A 22965-nucleotide genomic window follows, 5' to 3' on the forward strand; every position below is an offset into this window, starting at 1 on the left:
TGATATTATTTGTATTCACTTTGAAAGTTTATGTGTTAGATCAAGGATTGCAGACAAGGATAAGACCTGAGTTTCTACTAGATTTCAGTTGAATCATGATTGTAGTGTTTGTAGTACTTTTAAGGTAATTTTTATAATAAAAAATAACTTTTTCAGTAAAATATATTGATTTAATAATATGTCATAAAAAATATAATTAGCTAATTATGTTATGTGCTTGATAAAGGACAGGAAAAGCATAAATTGTATAGTTAAGGGGTGTAAAAACATGCCATTGTCACGTGCTCTATCCAATATTGCATCATCGATGGTTATTTAAAATAAATAGAAAATTAATATAAAATTGATATTAAAGTACAAATTGATATTTTAAAAATGATGATTAATTAATTAATTAACTAATTATATCATAGTACAAAGACGGGGTTATAGTTCATTAAAGATCTACAATAGACTTTGGCCTTTTGTTTTTGTGTTTGTGTTTGTGTTTGTGTTTGTGTTTTCCTCCAATGAAAAGCAGAAGGAACCTGAAACTAAACTTTAGTTTTCCAAGAATCCCAACATCCAAAATGTCCTGTCCACCTGAAAGGCACAGTTATATTACTACGAGCTGCAGCTGCTTTAACACTTGTTGCCTTGAACTTCTTCCAATCACGAAGAACAGCAGTTAAATCCTTAACCTTGGCCTTTATACTCCGACAACAATTGGCATGGACAGTGATCACCGCCTTGATATCCTTGCTATCTGTGCAAAACCCACTGAAGTAGACGGTGTCCAAGAACCTTGCCTGAAGGCCCAGTTGCCCAAACATGCCCTCCGTCATTAGGTCAAAGAACACATCTTGCTCTTTCTTGCCTGTGGAATTGTCTTTTCTGCCATACCATGCATCAAACAATGAGATGGTCTTATTGTTTGACCTGATGTAGTAGAACCCGGTGTTGATGGCATTTTTTTCTGAGCGTGGGTCGCCATTAAACCAATCGGTGCTGATCTGCAGGTCCACACTTTCGTTATAAATGCCTAGCCTTGAAAATGGATTCCTGAGCCACATAACGTCAGTATCCTGTCACCAGAATTCAAATCATTCGTTAGCAAAACTAAAATTTCAACAAATTGTCGAAGTTTTCAAATGGTAAACAAAACTTCAAAATCATGCTGTGCTGTTTGACTAGCATAGCATAAAATTAAGCAAAAAAACCACTTCAGTTGATAAAATCACTCGATGCCATCAGAAATTGCAATGGTAAGGACCTTGAAGTCACTGTCATGAACAACCTGTGATTAGATTTCTACTTGATGGGTTAACTTGCATGCTTTACTGCCAGAGTTTAAACTATGAAAATTCTCATCAATTTACAAATCCAGACCTGAAGAAACTATCATCGGCGAGACTATCGTGTATGCAGACTCAATCTCAATGCTTTAAATCCAATCAGGAATAAGATGGTAATTTTATAAGGTTTATAGAGAGTCCAATATTATACGATCTGATTCAATAAAAAATAAATATAAAGATAAATGATATATTAAAGAATAATATAAATTATATTCTTTAATTTTATTTAAGAGCTTAAACTATTGAATTGAGATATATCTTTAACGTGGTATTAGTGCTTTGATGATCAAACGGTCACAAGTTCGAATGTCTCCATCCTCATTTACTGATAAAAATTAAAGATAAGATAATGTAAGTTTATACAAGTTTCAAATTCAAGAGATTTTCATTTGAAAAGGTATATTAAAAAATAATATAAATTATATCATAGAACCTCACGTAAGAGTTTAAACTCTTAAATTAAAATGATTTTTTGACATGATAAATTAATGTATTTTAATATTTTTATTTTATTTTACAGAGTTATAATTTTATCCTTCATGAAAGATTTTTATAATTTTATGTATAGTTTTTAAGTTTAAACTTTATTTTATAGTTTTATGATTCATATGGATGAAGATATACTTTGTTTTTTAATATTATATTTTATTTTTAAAAATAAAAAGAGATGAAGTCAAGTGCCGAATGGCTAGGAGGACTTTCTTCACTAGCCTTGTTTTGATGGGGACGAGGGAGAAAATAGCGTTGTTTTGATGGGGACGAGGTAGAAAAGCAATGGTAAATTTAAATATTCTAAAATGGAGACGGACGAAATGATTTTTATCTTTCAAAGTAAAATATTGGGAAAATAATATAGTTGGAGAAATAATTGAAAAAATAGCATAATTTAAAAGTCATATATTGCATCTTTGACTTACTTAAAAAAATATAGCAAGTGCAATTTTATTAAACTTTATTAAAAGTTATTTTGAATTTTAAATCCTAGAAACAAATAGATATTATGTGATAGAGATTATATTTACTTGTTTTTAAAAAATTACATTTAAAAAATAAATAAATATTAATCTCAGTCACAATAATTTTACACAGGAGTCTTTCCAAACTTGCCCTGTGCGTTAATTTGTGGGAGAAGCCTCTCCAGGTAAGCGGGAGCAAAAAAGGCAGCACTCTTCTCAGCTCTGAAGATTTGTATGCAAGAGAATGCGAAATGATAATTCCAACTATGAGATTAGGGAAATTATCATGAATTTGTTATTTTGCTGTAAAAGTATTTTAAAAAATAATTTTTTTATTTTATATTATTTTTTTATATTTTCAATCATTTTAGTATATTAATATTAAAAATAAATTTTAAAAAATAAAAAATTATTTAATATATTTATAAACTAAAACAATTTAAAAAGCAATAGCTAATATAACATCAAGCAAGTACTAAGTGAAACACTAAAAAGATATGGGGGATTTACAATATAAGATGTACTATGAATTTCCTTACAAAACACCAATAACCAACCACGAGGAAATTATAGGATTAAATTGAAGACTAGTTTAAGATCACTTGTTAAAGAATAAAATTAAAAAAAATAAAATTAAAATAAAAACATCAAGTTTTAGGGTGAAATATACATTTTGCCTTTAGAAAGTGAAAACATAAAACTATTTTTTTAAAAAAATATTTTCTTATAAATAAACAAGACCTGGAAAATATAAAGGATTTGCAATATAAAATACACTATAATTTCTTTACAAAATACCAAGAACACAGAGAAAATTATAGGATGAAATTGTATGTCAATTTAAGCTAATTTGTTAAAGAACAAGAATAAAAGACAAGGAATCCGAACGAAAATGTGAAGAAAATGGATGTCTTTATTTGAGTTTTAGGGTGAGGTACACATTTCGCCCTTAGAAATAAAACCAAAAAACTTGTTATTAAGGATAATTAAGAGAATTTATAATACTCCATCTGTCATTGTTAAATTTAAAGGGGAAACCATGTCTTTTTAATTTTATCATGTACAAAAAAAAACCATTGAATCTCTAGATTAAAAAAAATAAAGCTTGATTTATGAGTGTTTTTATCCTTTTTTATGAAAAATACTAAAATGATTAGGATGTTTTTAAAATTTTAATTTTCTATAACTTTAATAAAAAAATATATTTTTGTATTTATACATGTAGAGTCAATGAGGTCCTTCAGTGGTGAAATATTGTATTCTATAACAACATTTAAATCGTCCTACCACCCATACTATGATGAGAGATGATGTGTTGTTAAAGACTACTAGATTTTGCTCCAATAACTTTATTTCTTTTTAGTTTTTCTTTTATCTTTAATTTTTGTGTTGCTCTTTAAAATTTTAAAATGACTCTTTAATTTTGTTTGTGTTTTTCTAATTATTATTTATTTTATTTTGAATAATTTATAAAATTAACATTCGTTTTCAATTTTAACTTTTTTAATTTTATTTTTCTTTTTAATTTTATTTTTTTATTTTTTTATTACTTATTTTACTTGAGATAATTTTTAAAATTAATTTTATTTTATAATTTCGTTATCTCTGGCTTCGTTTTCCTATTAAATTTGATATATAATTTTCTAATTGTTACTTTTTATTTTGGTAATTTTTTAAAATTTTATTATTTAACATTATTTTTAAAAAAATTAAATTTAAATCTAGAATGTCATGATTTATATCTCAACTAACATATTATTTTTATAAAAGAATAGACAATTTCTTTGTGTAATTTAAGAAATTCCGGCAAGCAATAAGATTATGAATCGTGGCTATATGCTAGCTAGACACAATCTTTTTTTTTCTTGAACAATCAAATAATGTCAAATGATTGGTTGCAGAAAAAAAATCTCAAGAAGTATCAAAGCAATTAAACAGTGCCTAATTTGCCGCATCTTCCTCACGTTCTTCTCAAGATGATACCGTAATCCATATTTAATGGTGCTATCATAATCATTGTATTTATATAGTTAGTTTGTTTTTGTATTTTTTAAAATATTTATTTATTTTTTTAAAAAATAAATTATTTTGATATATTAATGTTAATAATAAATTTTTAAAAATAAAAAAAAATTAGTTTAATATATTTTTAAATAAAAATACTTTAAAAATTTACTAAAAGATATTAAAGCTGTAGGCAGGAGCAGTCCCACGGGAATAATTTGTGATCCACTGAAGATAGTCACCGCAAGAATGATTGCCCCTATGCAATCCTCAAGGTGAATTGAGGTTTCTTACATCATATCATGAAGGCTTTTTATTTTTTTTAAAAATGAAAACAAACCATGTTTTTCATTTGATACATGTAATCTCTCTCTCTTGGAAAAGATTTTCAACCCAAAAACGTGAAAAATCTTCTCTCTCTCTCTCTCTCTATTTCCTCCATGAAAATGACACGGCGGAAAACTGGGTCCCCGACGAGCCACCAAACTTCAGTTCAAATAGACAGAAAAACTAAATCCCAATACAAGACTCGGGGTGACCTCCGTGTCAGGGACGGCAATCCATGGACCTAAATTTTCATGTGAACCCAAGTTTTTTTTTTTAATAAAGAATTATCATGTGAACAGGAGGAGATCGGGTCTGTTTGAGGGCCTGGGTTGAAAGGAGGAAGGGGGAGGCAGGGCAGCTGCGGGTTCTCAGCTGATTTGATGGCGTCGGCTAGTTCGTCTGGCTACAATGATTTCAGGCTGGCGGGTTGGGGCGGCTGGTTTCAGTGCTGGTGGAGGAAAAATTAGGAAAGGGTAGATAGGTGTGAAAGGTGATAGGAAAGGTGAGATCCTTTTAGGTGACTTGTTCTTGGCAGAAGCTTAAAAGTACATACTTTTAATTTATTAATAACATAACTTCAATTATTATTAAAAAAATATGAATTATTTTTTATAAAACTACAAAAAGATTAAATAAATACGAGATTATTGTTCTTTAACAAAGTCATATCAGTCGTAGGAAAGTAAAATTTTCATAAATTGACAGTAGAGGAGGCACGTAGTTCATGATGCCACATATGGCCCCAAACACCATGACTCAGCTCCTCTAATGACTTTTTTTCCTAAATTAGGTCAGATTACTTAATTAAAATTATGTAGCCTTTAATTTACCTGCCGACAAGAAATGATAGCCGAGTAACAGTCAAACTAAAACACAGAAATCAATGGAGCTTAGCAAGAAACGTACCGTGAAAATAAAGTTGTATCCATGCTTGAGAACTTCCAACAACAAAAGGGTTCTTCTCCACATCATCTTGAGAAAATCTTGTGACATGAAGATCTTTTCCCCTCCAAAATGACCCAAACCTTCCGTTTCCAGCTTGTAACAGTTTAGCCGCTTGAACAAACACCTCTCATAAGCAACTTGATCGACAGCAACTAAGAGTAGATGATCGAGAAGTGGCCTAGTGTCCTCTCCTAGCCACAAACTCTCGAGAAAAAGATCAAGCATTGTTGTTTCAGCATGAATAGTTTGGTCTACATAAGCTTTGTTAACAACAGCTATAATCACTGTTTTGTTTGGAGTTGAGGCCTTCTCCAAAGCCAATTCAAGCTCGTCTATTGGAAACTTCAACCTTTTCATTTCCTGTGACCAGAAAAAATAAGCGATTCTACGGCGAAGGAAAACCATATGAAACTATGCTATATAACATACATAGATGAATACTTACAGATTGTGAGTGAGATGGCCAATGGTTAGATGATCTTCGAGACGAGAATAATAAAGGGCTTGATCGTGAGGCAGACGACCAGGTGCAAAGGTAAAGGACACCGGCAAAGAGAATTAAGACGAGTGCTATATTTCCAAGAGAGTTCTTTGAGGAGTCCATATTGATCATGTCGGGCTTTTTTTTCTTTTCTTTGTTAAAGATAATGAAAGGTTTGGTATAATTTATCAAGGGTCAGCTGTGTGATTTACCGAAGACAGAGAGAAGAGGAGAGGTTAGGTGTGTAGGGCAGAATGGTCATTTACATATAAGGTGGAATATACGGCCATGCATCATGTACACGAAACATACCAGGTTCTCTGACTTGTAATTATAGTTTAATACGGTAAGCAAGCCAAAACTGGATACGGAATTCCAGAAATCAAGCGTGGCTGGAAGGAAATAAAATAGTCAAGCCCCAGTTTGAAGAAACCACGTCGTTTCTTTTGGGTAAATTACAGTAATCCGATATCTCCTTTATCTTCTGATTAAATATTTATTTACTAGTGTATATCCTTGCTTAATTTGTAAGTCTGGGATTTACACCAGGGATTAAGCTTTGCATGGAAGAAAATTATTAATTTGCTCTCTTAACTCACCCTTGGCACAGATAAATGAACTTTTAGCCACTGTAGGAGCAAAATAAATAGTACTATTTCTATTTTTTATAGAAGAAAAACGAACTAACTAGCTAGTCTGCATATTCACAGTATGTTACAGATTAAATTCTCGTCTTTAATATGAATGAAAGACGTTATATTAAGAGTTGAATGGATCCATTGGATTATAAGTTCATTGTATCCGATGTATGTATTTGGACTTTCAAACATACTAGAATAAAATATCAAGTGTGATTGAGGCCTAGGTAGAGGTTTCCACCGTGTGTTTCTGCATAAAAGGGTATACAACAGGCTGATGCCTGCCTGCACAGGGTTTGGTTATGTATATAAAATATCAGCGCAAACCTTCTGCGGTGGCTAGGCCGTCTTTTAATTACTCGCTAAAAACTTGAAGTTGCGTAGATGAGTTTTTTTATATTAGCTTTGGTTCCTAGTTCATTATAATCGAGTTCAGAGACCCACTGGCAATTGTTTATTTTTCAAGCAATCATTATTTTTTTTATGTGGGAAAACAAATAAGTTTAATGAATATTTTATAACCACTTTACGGTTTTTGTTTTTGTCTTACATGTAAATATTTATTTGATAGAGCCTTGCAACTAAACAATAATAAACTGTAAATTAACGTCAAGAAACATTTAAAGCAAGCTATTGGCGTCTTGCTTTTTTAATTGGAAAAATATATTTTGGATTTGAAGGGTTTAGCGTGCCATTTCTGTAATATATATAAATTTATTTAATTTAAATTTTAAAAATAAATATAAAAATAAAAATTAAACTGATATAACCCGATTAATTTAATGAGTACAAAGAAACCTAAACAACTAATAAAAATTTAATTTGACTTGAAAAAATTTAAAATGATATATATATTTTTTTAAATATCAATGTGGCAATATATTTGATTGAATTGAATTAATTTTTCTAATTTGTAATTAGATTATGAAATCATAATTGTCTAAAAAAATAAATTAAAATAATTATAAAATTTATTTTTTAATAAATTTATTGTTGAATTATAAAATTATAAAATATTTAATAAAAAAAATAAAAAACTAATAAATATCAATCTAGTAATCAAATTAGAAGATGAGATTGATACCATGACAACTATATAATATTTAAAAAGAAATAAAGCAAAAAAGACACAATAATTGACTGAAACGTAACTAGAACATTCCAATCAGAATTTGGACAGAATATACAAAACAAGCTAAGATTAAAAATAAAATAAAATATATTAGTTTATTCTGTTTTTTAAACTAAAATAAAATAAACTTGCCATTCTAGAATATAACAAAACAAAGCCGACAACCTTAATGTAAAGTCCTTTTACAACAAGTGGCCCGGAAAGTCTAGCGTCTTGTTGGTTTTCTGACAAAAACACCATAGATCAATCATCCCCTTACAATATAATAAAGGAGTGCCGAAATTGCCGTAAGGGGAGAGGGTGCCTCTTGTTAAAGACGAGGTCCTGGGATCATTTCCACTCCACTGCCCTCGGTCACCATGCTGCATTGAACTAGAGAAGTTTTATGCAGGGATGAAAATGAATTTCTACAGACCAAGGTTTTTTATATTCATACTTAGTGCTTGTTTTAGAATCGTGTTTTTAAAAATTTTATTTTTTTGTTAAAAATAATTTATTTTCTTGTTGATATAAAAAATAAATTAAAAAAAAATAAAAAATATTATTTTAATAAATTTTCAAATAAAAAATACTTTAAACAAAAAGACTCTTAATATACTATTCAAAGTAAAAAAATTAAATATTTATATTCTATTCATTAGGTTTCCAGTGTGTATATATATTATCCATTTTACTACTATTATATGTTATTTAATAAAAAATTAACATAGTAATATATATTTGAAGCATACACATATGTATTAAATAGTAAGATTATATATATATTTGTGTGTTTATTAATTTGAATTAAAAACATAAATATTATATATATATATATATATATTTAATAAAAATACATAACTTGAGCTAGGTGTAGAATAAATTTTATAATATTTACACCCTAGTCGCTACTCACTTGCATAAAGCCATGTTTCTCCTTTATTTTATGCAAAATAACTCTACATGGAACTTCTTCGATGATGGAAGAAAGCTGAAAAGTCAAATCATTAGTGCATGATTAGCGGGTTGAAGTGGCGGGTCCACGCGACAGAAGTGGTTTCACTTTACAATTAAAGGCTGTAGACAGAGAGATTTTTCATGTCTTTACCAAATTGACCCCTCTAACTATAAAATAACATTCCGACAAAGGGATTAAATTTGTGTTCAACTGAAATGACACGAGAGCGTCTAGTAACAAGGGACTTCGTGTTTATTTGGTATTTTGTTTTCAATCATGTTTAAAAATTAATTTATTTTTAAAAAATCATTAAATTTATATATTTTTAATAATTTCTAATTATTTTAATTGTTGATGTCATGTGATTTATTGAATTGGATGAATAATACAGGTTTTTCTTCATGAGCTAAGTTTGCCAGATGTTTTTTCCTATTTATTTTATTTTAAAAATATTTTTTAAAAAAACTTAAATTTTATTTTATTTTGTTATTTGCTTTAAAATAAATTATTTTTGAATATTTTCAGATCATTTTAATATTATTATTAAAAATAATTTTTTCTAAAACTAAAAAAAAATATAGTTTTACACACTACTAAAAAAACACATTTTTAAAAATAACTATTATCACCTCCTCATATTTTCCCGAAAATTTTCTCACTCTCTCCTCTGTGCGGATGTGATTTCTTAGCCTAACTCGAGAAATATCATTTTCTCAAATGTTGTCAGTTAAATTTAATATTACGACGTATATATTCTCATTGTTTATACTGTATAGTGTCCTAAATTTATTTTTTACTTTATGAATATTCATTCACTTAACTTAAATTGTTATTAGCACCAAGTAACTTTAAAAGGACAATTAAAAAATTCAATGAATTATCTTTATAGATTTTGTTCCACAGAGACACTTTAGCTATATCAATAACTGGTCAAATATAAAATATTTTTTAGTTTTTATGTAGATAATTTACCGATAAAAATAATTTACACCTTAAATGGTTTATTCTAATTTTTTAAAATATCTTTATTTATCAAAAAAATAATATTATTTTAGAGGGTATTTTTACTAAAATAGACATATTAAAAAATAAAAAAACGTTGATGTATCACAATTAATGTTAATGTACTTGATTGATATAAAATGAAACTCAAAATACTATTTAAGAGTAAATAACATGTCATTAAATAATATAAAAATTAATGAAAGTAGTTGATTAAAAATTTTGAAAAAAAAAATCAATGTCCTCGAACAAAAAAAAATTAAAAATTCATATCCTCAATTAAAAAAAATATAAAAATGATATATTAAGAGTAATTAAAAACATCTCTTCTATTTTTATTTGAATATTACCTCTCGGTTGAGCTCTTCTCCTGTGATATTTCGTCGACACCAGTAGGTCGTTGAATCTGTCCTGGCAGATCACGTTGTCGGCTGGGGCATAATCGAACGACAGTTCGCTTTAGAGAACATATGTAATTAATAAATCATCAGATTTTATTCACCGAGCGGAAGGAGGCAAGAAGGGCAGGGAAGCTAAAATAAAAAATGGAATCAAAAGCAGCAGCAGCAGCAACACCTCCACACCCAAGTTCTGCAAGATTCGCAGACTCTCAATGTTACCAGCAGCACGCTGCCTCTCTCAAATGTAAAGCAACAACTCCCTCCCCCCATTTTCTCTGTGTTGATACTTTACTTTTTTTTTCTTTTTTAGGCTTTGCTTTTTTACTGCATGTTTAACGTTCAAGAATGCATCTTTTATACTTGATTTTGCATGTATATGTCTGACTTTGAACAGTATGATTGTAGGTTCTATCTTGGATCCTTTTCCTTTAAGATTTATTGACTGATCTTATTTTTGGTGTGGGATTGGGAATGAGAGCTTGTTCTTGGATTGGCTTGATGCTTATATTTCGAAGCACATTAATGAACCCCTGTTAAGTAAATCATATTTTGACCCAAAACTAGAATCACATCCAGTTGGTAGCGTCCCAGATAATTACATAAGCTATGCCAAGTGAAAAATGTAGAAGATGTGTGTCTTGAAATATGCTGTTGGGATGTCATTTTGAGTTGAAGGGATTAAAAAAGCGAAGTTTAAATTATATTACTTTTAATTTGCAGCATCTACCTGCTAGGATGCCCTATATCGATCTGAAAGTGTATGTTGTGTCCCAGCTGTGGTCGAGCTTTACTTTGTTGCAGACTGGTGCAGCATGTGCTAGTTAGTACTGCAAATCCTTTATTATGTGTACCTTGTTATTCCTTCTAGTAGATGGAGTTGGACACTCGTGATTTAGTAGTGAATTTTAGTGTGTACTGAGCAATGGGGAACCGTAACATCTAAATGGTCGTGTTGTGTATGAGCTCACTAGAAGTTCCGATTATGGTTAAATTGGAGGGATTGCTTGGTTAATTTGTAATGAGCTTTCATAAAGTTAGATGATAAACAAAAGGAAAACGCTGTATAACTGTTAGCTGTGGTTTATTTGCTTGGTGGAGGCACATTGGAGCTTTCTTGATTCAAATTAGCTTTAGATTATTGCTCTGTATACATTTCCAAGAATTTCTTCATTATTTGTAAAACGCATTCAGCCAAAATACTATAGTCTCAACTTACAGGAAGAATTCTTTATTCAGGCTTGGAAGAGTTTGGCTCGGACAAAAGCAAATGTCTAGAGCATTTTGATGTCTACAAGGAATGCAAGAAAAAGGAGGTATCGTTTTTTTCTAATGTTTAAAGGTTTATACTCTTATTAAGAAACAGGTTCAACAAATAAATACATGAAATGATGTGAGGGTTGTATTTTCTTCTGTATATCAAACTTTCTTAATATATACATTATGTTATTCTATATTTTTGTCTTAATAGAGAGAAGCTCGGTTGGAACGCAATAAAAGCCGCTCCTTCTTTTCATGAAATCTGCTTGTGGTGATCCAAAGGATTATCTTATGGGAAATCATGCCTGTGCTGACCCCATTTTGTTTATAGAGCTAGCCTTGTAAGCTGTTGGATTCTAACTATAATTATCAAACTATGTCAGGGAATAGAGTGAGGTTCAAATAACGTGCTTGCGTATTTGCATAATTGCAACATGTGCTGCATAAGGCTATGAATTGATAACCTCATTGAACGATAGCAGAGATAAACGACCAAGCATCGGATTCAAAGAATGCTTGCATTATGAATTTATGCATGTCCGAATGCAATTTATTTGACAAAACAATGTAAGAATTGTCTTAATTTCCTCACAGAAGTTGCTCAAAGCTTGAATGTCAAGGTACTCTTCTAATATGGAGGCTAACACCGTCCCAAGGATGCACAACCAGCCTGGACTGTGGGGAATGATGGTATGCTGGTGAGATGAGAAGCTAAACTTTGGCATGATGAGTAATAAAATAACCTTCATTTCTGCCATGCAAAGTGTTGACCTGCACAGATGCAAGCACCACCCCAAACGACATTATGCCTGGGGATTTGTGCTAGCCCATGGAATTCCCTTGGCAAATCTTTTCGGATTGAACTGGTGAGCATCAGGCCCCCATAGATCAGGATTCAGTTGCGGTATTGGGATTGAAATTTGAATGTTCATTTCTTTCGGGATTGTCATGTCTTTGAACTTTATATCTTGGAAGGATCTGATCACAAACACCACAGGCGGGTATTGGCGCATCGTCTCTTGGATTGCCATTATAAGCTGCTTGTAAATTGTTGAAAGTCAACAGTAGAAATTCAGACAAAGACTTGGTTGAATTTCCTTGCATGTAGTTAGCATCACTTACAGTTTTGATGTTTCGAAGCCTGTCAGCATCTGGAAGGTGATTTCAATCACCTCCGTTAGATCACGAGCTTGTCATTCATGGTGAGTAGCCCAATAACACTAGGCACCATGAAGCTGTGATAGCAGTGGCTTCGTGTCCAGCAAAGTATATAGCCTTGCACTTATCCACTACGAACCTGTCCAGAACATGTCCTAAAATCTATATGTATTTTCTTGTTTGTTTCTTATCGGAAAAGAACTTTGACATGATGAGATTTTTTCCTTCAAATCTTGTTTTTTCCTCTTAAATATACTGAGATTTTTTATAGAGATTTTTTTTTTATCAATTCAACCCTTCTACTTTTTTTTTCTTTCCAATTCCCTTTTTATTTTCCTTCAATTTCATTCTTTAACCTTTTTTTAATAATTATTCGAGTTATTTTTACATTATGTTAATTAGATCATATTAAAGTAATTCTCACATGATTTATTTTTAAATCAAGATTAAACAAAAGTTAAATTTAAAGGTTTTTCGTATATTAATTTCATTCTCATATATTTTTACAAGTTAACTAAGTTATTTTTGAATGAATTAACCAAATAGATTGAGTTATGCTAGAATAATTTTTACATGGTTTAGTTTTAAAATTATATTAAATTAAAATTTTTTAAGTTTGACCTGTTAAGCTGAGTAGGGTATGATAATAATGTCAAATAATTTTTTATGACTCTGATATTTTTTTTTTTGCATGGAAAAAAGTTAATTTTGATTAAGAATTTAAACTAAACCATTATTCATACTAAGTTGAGTAGGGTATGATAATAATGTCAAATAATTTTTTATAACTCTGATATTTTTTTGATGCATTAAAAAAAGTTAATTTTGATTAAGAATTTAAACTAAACTACTATTCATAACATTAATATTGATGCCTGAATCGTAATAGTGAGATTTGTACACTTACTCCATTATATGATCAACTCCTTTAAATTTCTTTCATAACAAGCATTGAATTGAATATTATTAATGCATCTTTGCACTATTTTTTCGTACATGAAAACAAACCTCTCTCAATTTAATTTTGAACACTTAGTTTATACCAAAGTGACGCATCTCAATCTCTTTCTAGATTCTAACCCGAAACCAAAACATGCAACCTAACACCTGAGCAAGCACCTCAAATTCCTACACTGGGCTCGATTTTCTCATTGCAGAAACTATATCTCAAAATGATGGGCTAGTTCTAGTGTTCTTCCCTTAAGCCCAATAAAAGAAAGAACAATAAGAATAGGATAAAAAAATCTCAAAGAAAAAAACAAATCTTCAAAAAGAATGGAATGACAAGAAAAAACGAAGAGAGAAAGAGAGCCCATAGAGAGAAAGCGCTCTCGCGTAAATCTCCTTCCTTTCTCCCCACCAAAAAAATAACCCTAGCTCTCTCCGTCCACACCCTTCTCTTCAATCCAACCCTAATTTCTCAAATTCATCTTTAAATTGTCAAATCCTTCGGAACCCATAATTCTCCATTAATCTAGGTTTTTTTTTCCACCATGTTATCCCTCAAAGCTTGAAACTTTGTCAAAAAAGATCGAAACTTTGGGGTTTTGAAACTGATAGAGAGAAGAATCATGTACAAAGATCGAGGCGGGTTTGGTGGCGGGTCATCAAGATCGGATATTGTAGGAGGACCGCTTGATCGAAAGCGTATAAATGATGCGCTAGACAAGCATCTGGAGAAGTCTTCTCCTTCAACTTCGAGAGGATTGAATAATAGTAGTAAGGATAAGGAGAGATTATCTGTTCCTTCTACTTCTACTGGTAAATCATTACAGCACCATCAGCAGCAGCTTGATCATCATCGTGCTGATTCTCGCTCCGCTTCGCTTTCCAAAAACAAATGCTCTGATGGTACTAGTGCTTTCTCTTCGTTCTTTATGCTCAACTTGATTATTTTTCATTGTTTTTGTGCGTCTGGGATCTAGGTTTTTGCTGCTTTTGTTTATCTTTTTTATCTTTTTTTTTTTGTGTTTTCTGGGATTGATTAAATGTCCCTATTTTTAGGGATTTTGTGTTCTGTGGGAGCTTTGGACAATAATTTGGAGGTGAATGTGTGTTATGGCATCTGGGATTCTCTGGACAGTTAATTGTTTTTTGGAAGTTTGGTTTTTAGCTGTTCTCTTCGGAGCAATGTGGCTTGTGTGTATGCTGATCTTTTAGCTAGAGTGATTTTTTTACTTTTAATTTTGGGGTTTGTGTTTTATGATGATTTTTTTTTAGCTTATTTGGTGCATGGGATCTTGGTTTGTGGAGCAACGGTGATGATTTTGTTTGATTTAGTAGGTTGAGCTGTTGTATGTGTGTTTTTAAGTGGATAAGGTGTGGTTATGGTTAAGGGGTGATATACTAACTTTTTTTATTTTCGCTCTCCGCTGTGTTGCATTCATCTAATGTGAATATTGTTGTCTGAGCGTGAGGAGTTTAACTACATTTTGACTTATGCCTCGGTGAAAGCAACTGGCTTCGAGCATTATTCAATCTAATCAATACATTAACTTTGGCAGTTTCTTGCTCGTCGTATTTATACTGTATAAGTTACATTTTAGGGGCAAATGGATCTGGGTTTGGTATTTATTCTTTTACTACTAATGTATTAATTAAGTGTTGCATGGGATGGTATATAGAGAGTCCTTCACAACTAAGAATAATGGGTAACCATTTAAGTGCTCTTCTTTTTTCTACACTTTTCATGTGTGGAATTGCAGTGGTAGGAGAAAATGATGTTTCAATCATTGCATTTGGATTCCTTAAGATGTTTTGGTTGCTTGGATTCTATGTTAATTTGGCTGTTCTTATTTGTTGTTTTTAATCGAGGCCCTTGGACTTGCTTTATTCTCTCTTCCCTGTATGCACTTAATTATTTATGTAAGGTATTAACAATCATCTGCTATGAGGCCCTTATTTTGATGAACTGCAGAGGAATCCGAGACAGACAGTGAGGAGTCGGATGTTAGTGGTTCTGATGGAGATGACACATCTTGGATCTCGTGGTTTTGCAATTTGCGAGGAAATGAATTTTTCTGTGAAGTTGATGATGAGTACATTCAGGATGATTTTAATCTTTGTGGACTGAGCAGTCAAGTTCCATACTATGATTATGCACTTGATCTTATATTGGATGTTGAATCTTCTCATGGTAAGCAATTCCCTGCTGTAAATAGGACTACGGCTTGTATGTAATTTATGTTTATTTGTTGAAAATTCAAACTGAACTTTTGGAAAGTTTGGTTTTTCCCTTCAACCTTTCTACTTAGAATCCAATTCATTTGCTATGTGTTCTCTGTTGCTTGGTAATCTTTTAAGTTGAACTTTCACATGGCCTACATCCATAATCTACGAGCATGAGATACAAATGCAGAATCTGAGCATGGGCAGCTGCCTTTTGTATTCTGTTGAAACCAATCTCTGATCAATGTTTAATTTATATCGGACATGTCTTTTTTCTGCACATTATGACACTGAGTTTGAAAATATGTTTTATTAAAACTCCAGATGAAGGAATGAAAACGTAAAAGAGTGAATTTTTCTTGCAAAGAAAGATTTTTTTCTTGTGTATGCTTAACTTTTTCCATATGAATGATTCTTCATCATCTGGGTAGTGCTCTTAACATATACCATTTTGTGACTGTTCTTTGTCCTTGGATTGTGTGTGCCTGGTGTTCAAACAAGTGATTGAATAATTTAAGGAGTCCTGGCTTGAGAAGTCCTCTTTAGGTGGTCATATTTTCTGATATCCAAGAAATAGAAAAGATGCAGGGGTTCTTAGCTTGGTTAAGTTTTCTCACATTAACAAATCCATTATTTGAGTGGGGACCCTTTGCATCTTATTGTGTATTGTATGCTGATGTTAAGTTTCTTTGCATTTGCACATTCTCAGGTGATATGTTCACTGAAGAACAGAATGAGTTGGTGGAATCTGCAGCAGAGATGCTTTACGGTCTTATTCATGTGCGTTACATACTTACTAGCAAGGGGATGTCTGCAATGGTAATATTATTTACTGCTGCTTCTGTTGTTTCCTTCCTTTATCTGTTTGTCATCTAATCTTATTTAACTGGTTATTAAATGTTGTTTTGGAAACTTCTACAGTTGGAGAAGTACAAAAACTATGACTTTGGGAGATGCCCACGAGTTTATTGCTGTGGACAGCCCTGCTTCCCAGTTGGTCAATCAGACATTCCTCGTTCAAGTACTGTCAAAATCTACTGTCCAAAATGTGAAGACATCTATTACCCTCGATCCAAGTATCAAGGCAGTATCCTTCTATAACATGAATCACTGGCTACTTGATATCATTGCATATAAGTGGAATCTGCTCATACCTTTTGCTATATCTTTAAAGATTTTACTTCATCTGGTCATATTTTTATACTGACATGAAAGTTCCCATATCTTTTTGACATCAGAGCATCATTCTTATGATTCTGCTTAACTTTTAACTTTTGGACTAAAGATGTAGGCTGTGATATTAGATACTTGGCCCGTTAGGTTCAACTATGAGCTTAATTTTGCATTGCATAGTTTTTATGGCTTTATGTCAGCATCTACATGTTTAAAGTTACACTCTGTTTTGTTTCTATACAAAAATTTCTTTGACATTGCCTAGATATTGATGGAGCTTATTTTGGAACAACATTTCCTCACCTATTTTTGATGACATATGGTCACCTAAAGCCACAGAAGGCAACACAGAGTTACGTCCCAAGAGTTTTTGGCTTCAAACTCCACAAACCTTGACACTGAGTTGCAAGCTGCATGCGATTTGTTTGAGGTCTCTCCCTTCAATGAAAGCTCGTTCTTTTGCCTTGTGTGTTTGCTGGAAGTATGATCGACTCTTAACAATCAAGGTGAAGGTGCAGCAGTTCCATAATGGTCACAATTAATTTCAAATGAAAGTGTTTAAATTGCGCTACGGGCTATTAGTTGACCTGCCTAAAATTTTATCTGTGAATTTAACAGAGCGTTTGTAAGATCTTTTTTGTTTTTATGGACTTGAGAATTAAGTTTTTTCTTTTTTTGCTGTAGTTCCCCTATAACCTTTCTCCTTTTTTATGATCATTCGTGCCTTACTTTTACAGCTCCTGATGATAGCTCTTCCAGATATTTAATCCTGATTGCTATCTGCGGACCTCACTGTGGAAGAATGAATAGTTTGTCATTACATTGATCCCTTGCCTGCAACTGTCCTGCCAGTCTAATTTGCTTGTATCGTGTTAGAAGAGAGAGAGGGAAGGGGCTTCGCATGTTTTGAAGTAATGGTGAAAATGAAATCTCCTACCGCTGTATACCCCGCATACCTTTCTACTAACAAGAAGCATTTAATGTAGAGCAACATTTCTGAAAATTTGTCATGGTAATGACCTAACCATTGGAATTTAAATCCAGTTTCTGAAACCATTCTCGCTTTCTATTATGTACACACAAGCTGCCTGCTTGCACTTTCCACTAGGTATTTTTCTGTGATTGCAAGTTGCAACTTGAACCGTCCGAACCAAAAATATAAAAATCTCGAAAATGCCTTTTAATTAATTCATTAGTAACTATTTACCTTCAGTTTTTGTTTTTTTATCCTTTTAAAAAATGATTTATCGAGAAGCATCTTCTTGTTAAAATTTCTTAACAAAAATTCATAAAGTTCCCTGCTCAACATCATTTTTTGAACGAAAACAAATTGCACAACTTGAATGGAATCTACGATCAAATACGGAAAGAAATACTTAATTAAGGGATAAGATAGATATAAAAGTTTGTTTGGTGGTAAAATTGGTATTGAAAATATAGGTGGGGAGCATTTTTGAGGTTTCCCAGTAACAAGTATATCAAAACATTCCCCTGTGTAGTTTGTCTAAGAAATTTGTCGTGAAAGCTTTTCTCTGATGATGTGGGATTTTTGTATCCCTTTCTCTTCCCTACCTCTGATAAAGTTGCTGCTAGTAATAGTTATTCGATGGTGTAGCTTTATTCACTTTAAGATGGATGTGGAAGTCTCCCTCTAAGGCCTTCTTTGCGGCATACTTGTCAACTCTCCTGACACCATCACCATCCTTCGTAATAAAGCAAAAAAAATGCCCTGGTTAATTTTAATCAATATGCAGATGTCCTCAAGGCATGCAAGAGTTGCTCTGCCATGAAATAAGAAACCAAGGCCTTAAACTTGCGGTGTTGGAGATGGATTTACAAGCGCTGGTTGATGCTGTGCAGGGGTTTGACTTTCGTGGCTTTTGATCGAGAAATATGGTTCCTGCTTGTAATTTCTTGTTCCTGAATTGCTAGCAGCACCCTTGTCCCTCCATGAAAGTTGGAAGCATCATCAATGATACAAGCAACACACAATACAATGTGTACACGTTGATAGAAACAGCATTTTAGGTAGTATATAATCTTAAATTTCAAGCAAAATGATATACTAAAAACAGTTCATGAATAGACTTAATTATATCATATTTGCCCAGCATGCAAATGCCACTCCCCTTAATCATATATTAATTGTGGAAGTTATCTTCGTCCGTCACTATATATCTTCACCCGCTCCCCTTTGACAAGGAAATAATGGCCTCATGAGTTGGTGCTTTCCTGACTGTATGGACTTTGTGACATCATTTCGTTTGCATTATCACCATTTCTTACAAGAACCTGTGCTTTTCTTTTTTGTTCTCTCTCACATACAGAGAGGCATATGCGTTCTCGGAAATATTGATGTAATATTTCTGTTGGTAAATTATAGCGAATTTGACTGACTGAAATTTTTTCTTAGTATATATTAAGGAAATTATGGTTAAAATATAATTAAAATAAAGTTAAAAAATATAATAATATGTTATTTATACTAATAAAATTATCAACGGATTAATCGCGTCTGTAAAATTATTGGTAAAGTATTCACTTCTTCTTGACATTGTTTACCATTTCAGTTACAAATAAAATTTTCTAGAGAATATTGAAACTGTTTACTTTTTAATTGCATTGTTAATTATTATTTTTTATTAATAAAATTATTAACGGATTGAAAATTCGTTAGTGTTATTTAGCGGATTTCTAAAAATTTTCGAGTAAATTAAAAATTTAAATTAAATATTATAGACGGAATCATCGACGAATTGAAAAATCACCGATGATATTTAGTGATTTCTAAAAATTTTAAGTAAATTTAAAATTTAAATTAAATATTACAAACAAAACTACTGGCGGAATGATTAGAAATATTAATATTTAATTATCTGTAAGTAAAACTATTGGTAAAATACCTCAATAAATAGAATCTCTCATTTCATAATAGACGAGCATAATCTTCTTCTTCCTTTTCTTCTTTTTTTTCTCCTTCTTCTTCTTTTTTTTGTGTAAAAAACATCAACATCCCTTTTTTTCTCTCTCTCTTCTCTCCGCAACTCCTCTTCTCCTCCACTTTCATTTGTCTTCTTCTTTTTTTCTCTTTTTTCTTCTTAATTTTTTTTTAATTAACATACTTTATAAATTTGTGTTTTTCTCTTTTCAAATTCACCTTCTTAATAATTATATGAATGTGTTGTAGGATTGTTTTTTCATATAAGATCAATGTTGTTGTTGTTTTGTTTTTTTGTGTTATTTATTTGTTGTAAATTTTTTTAGTTGTTTTACTTCTTCTTTTTTCCAAGCAACTCAATCCTAAGTATTATGGAGTATTGATTTATATTAATTTAATTATTTTTTAGTTTTGTTAAATATATTTTTTAAAAATATTTTTAAATAATTACTGATAGAATTATATACAATATTTTTTTAGTTATATGAAAAAATTTTCAAGGGAAATATAGATGGAATGAAGTGGAAAAAAAAAATTTAGTGTGTATTTTTTGTCTGTAAAACCATCAATTTTTTATTTTTTTTACTGATAGAATTAGTGATAAATATTATTTCAACAAATGTAGTCTCTCAATAAATTAGTTAGTAAAATTTTTACCAATGAAATAATAATCTCATGCTAATAAAAAAAATTTATCAATAAAACTATTAAATATTATAATAAATTAAATATTGTAATGGATGAAGTTGGGCATATTCCCAGTTGAACATTAAGATCACCAGCTAGAAGTTGTAAACATGAATATATGCAAGTGTGGGTGTGTTTTGACAGGATAGTTCTTATGTGTTTTTTTTATATTTTTTTTAAAATATATTGAATTAATATTTTTTAAGAACATTTATAATTTTTATGTGTATCAAAGGCATTAAAAAAACCCGTTTAAAATACATCAATTTAGAGTTTTTTTTTAATCTAAACGTACTTTAAAGAGCAATTTCAATTTACAATCACTCTTGATATACAATACAATTGAAATAGTAAGCTCCATGTGTCGCTGCCTCTTCTGGTTTTAGCAGCTGCTGCAGGGAAAGCTTTTCCAAGTTGACACGCTTCGACTACATCATATATTGTCAAACATAATAAATACTTCATCTGATAGTAGCTTTTTGGATCGATCAGATTCTTAACGTCACCATTTTATTTGATTAATCGGTAGATTATATAGGGTTCATATCAGGTATAATTAATATAACCAAAGGTATGCATCGTGTATAAATAGAAGAAGACTGAAACGCAACGAGAGGATAGAAGGCTGGATAAATGGAGATCGGGTTCATGTTATTCTTCAGTTATTTATGAAGTTTTAGAGGAGCTGCTGGTAGAGTCTCGTAATTCATGAAGCACCCTTCTTCCTGCGGCTTTAAGATCAGATGATGTGATGTGTGATGATCAGGTGTTTACGAGAAAAATTCTGTTGATAAAATTGTTAAATATTATAGTGGATAGGGTTGGCCATATTCCCACTTGGACATTAAGATCACCAGCTACAAGTTGTAAACATGAATATATGCAAGTGCGCGCGCGTGTTTTGATAGAGCAGTTCTATTTGTTTTTAGTAGTGTTTTTTTTTTTTAAAAAAATGTTGAATTAATATTTTCTAAGGAAATTTATTGATAATTTTCATGCGTGTCAAAGCCATTAAAAAAAAACCCTTTAAAATACATCAATTTATTATTATTTTTTTAAATCTAAACGTATTTTAAAGAACAATTTCAAGTTACAATCACTCTTGATACACACACACACACACAAATGGAATAGCAAGCTCCATGTATTGCTACCTCTTCTGGTTTTAGAAGCTGCAGCAAGGAAGCTTTCCCAAGTTGGCACGCTTCAACTACGTACATCATATGTTGTCAAGCATAATAAATACTTCATCTGATAGTAGCTTTTTGGATCGATCAGATTCTTAACGTCACCATTTTATTTGATTAATCGGTAGATTATCTAGGATTCTTATCAGGTATAACCAAAGGTATGCATCGTGTACGTATATATAGAAGAAGACTGTCACGCAACGAGAGGATTGAAGGCTGGATAAATGGAGACGGGGTTCATGTTATTCTTCAGGTATTTATGAAGTTTTAGAGGAACTGCTGGTAGGGTCTCGTAATTCATAAAGCACCCTTCTTCCTGCGGCCTCAAGATCAGATGATGTGATGTGTGATGGTGGGAATTCTCTAGCTAGATCCACTGCTACTTTTGTTTTTTTATATCAGTATATGGTTGATAATTAAGTATCTTATCGTAGATTTACTCGACAAAACCATGAAAAGTGGTGATGTGATATCTATCGTGACAATGGATTGGATTCAAAGGGAACATTAATGGGAATATTCTGTTGAATTTGCAGAGATCGAGAGATTTTGTGTTTTTCAACACTCAACAGCTACGATGGTGCTGTTTACGCGCTAAAATGTTATTTTTCAAAATATTTATTTTTGAAAAATATCTACAATAATTACATAGTGTGGTAAAGAATTACGCACATATTGACATAAGTTGGATCATTCTTCCTCTTCCATGATGAAAAATACAGAAAAGCCACGGTAAAATCTGTTCAGTATTCTTTATTTTTATCAAGATAAAAATAAATAAAATTGAAAACTGACCATTGAATTGCATATGTGGAAAACAATTTTCACCTCAGGGTAATTTCTGCTTGGTTAATCAGGTAACTTTTTCTTTTTTTATCAGGGTGTAATTGTATTTCAAATTTTAATTTTATAAAAAATAAATAATATAATTTTTATATACAAAAACCTGCTTTTCAATTGTTTTGAATGAAAAAAATTCATATTACATTAATTTACTTTGCACTCAATGGAAAAAGATTCCATTCAAATTAAAGGATTTAGATTAAGCTTGAAAAACTAAAATTAATTCTAAATATGTGGGTTGTTGTTGATGGTTGTTGATAGAAGTAAAGTGAAGATTGTGAACAATATTGCTATATAAAAAAGAATTTAGATTGAGTTTGAAAAATTAAAACTGATTCTTAAAGTGCGGGTAGTTGTTGATAGAAGTATAGTAAAGATTGTGGACAGTGTT

General features: G+C 31.2%; 3 protein-coding genes across 5 annotated transcripts; 2 read left to right on the forward strand and 1 right to left on the reverse strand.

Annotated features, from left to right (window-relative positions):
• Window positions 1-361: 361 nt before the first annotated feature.
• On the reverse strand, window positions 362-6287 carry LOC105120744 (uncharacterized protein At1g28695-like). Its single transcript, XM_011019099.1, has 3 exons — window positions 6015-6287; window positions 5531-5929; window positions 362-1064 (listed from the first exon to the last, which is right to left on the reverse strand). The coding sequence occupies exons 1-3, from the start codon at window positions 6180-6182 to the stop codon at window positions 534-536; spliced, it is 1098 nt and encodes a 365-aa protein (XP_011017401.1). The 5' UTR covers window positions 6183-6287; the 3' UTR covers window positions 362-533.
• Window positions 6288-10131: 3844 nt separating this feature from the next.
• Window positions 10132-12510, forward strand: LOC105120745 (Cox19 family protein (CHCH motif)). 3 transcript variants are annotated; one of them, XM_011019101.1, is made up of 3 exons: window positions 10132-10404; window positions 11397-11473; window positions 12012-12510. In XM_011019101.1, exons 1-3 carry the CDS (start codon window positions 10305-10307, stop codon window positions 12027-12029), a joined length of 195 nt encoding a protein of 64 aa, XP_011017403.1. In that variant the 5' UTR covers window positions 10132-10304; the 3' UTR covers window positions 12030-12510. The 3 variants fall into 3 exon arrangements, with proteins under 3 accessions (XP_011017403.1, XP_011017404.1, XP_011017402.1); XM_011019102.1 differs by having other exon boundaries at window positions 12015-12510; XM_011019100.1 differs by having other exon boundaries at window positions 10238-10404; window positions 11629-12510.
• Window positions 12511-13823: 1313 nt separating this feature from the next.
• On the forward strand, window positions 13824-17657 carry LOC105120746 (putative casein kinase II subunit beta-4). Its single transcript, XM_011019103.1, has 5 exons — window positions 13824-14426; window positions 15493-15711; window positions 16453-16562; window positions 16665-16830; window positions 17182-17657. The coding sequence occupies exons 1-5, from the start codon at window positions 14147-14149 to the stop codon at window positions 17310-17312; spliced, it is 906 nt and encodes a 301-aa protein (XP_011017405.1). The 5' UTR covers window positions 13824-14146; the 3' UTR covers window positions 17313-17657.
• Window positions 17658-22965: the final 5308 nt, after the last annotated feature.

The sequence above is a fragment of the Populus euphratica genome, unplaced genomic scaffold (genome assembly GCF_000495115.2).
Source record: "Populus euphratica unplaced genomic scaffold, PopEup_1.0 scaffold6.1, whole genome shotgun sequence".
In the NCBI taxonomy this organism is placed as follows: domain Eukaryota; kingdom Viridiplantae; phylum Streptophyta; class Magnoliopsida; order Malpighiales; family Salicaceae; genus Populus; species Populus euphratica.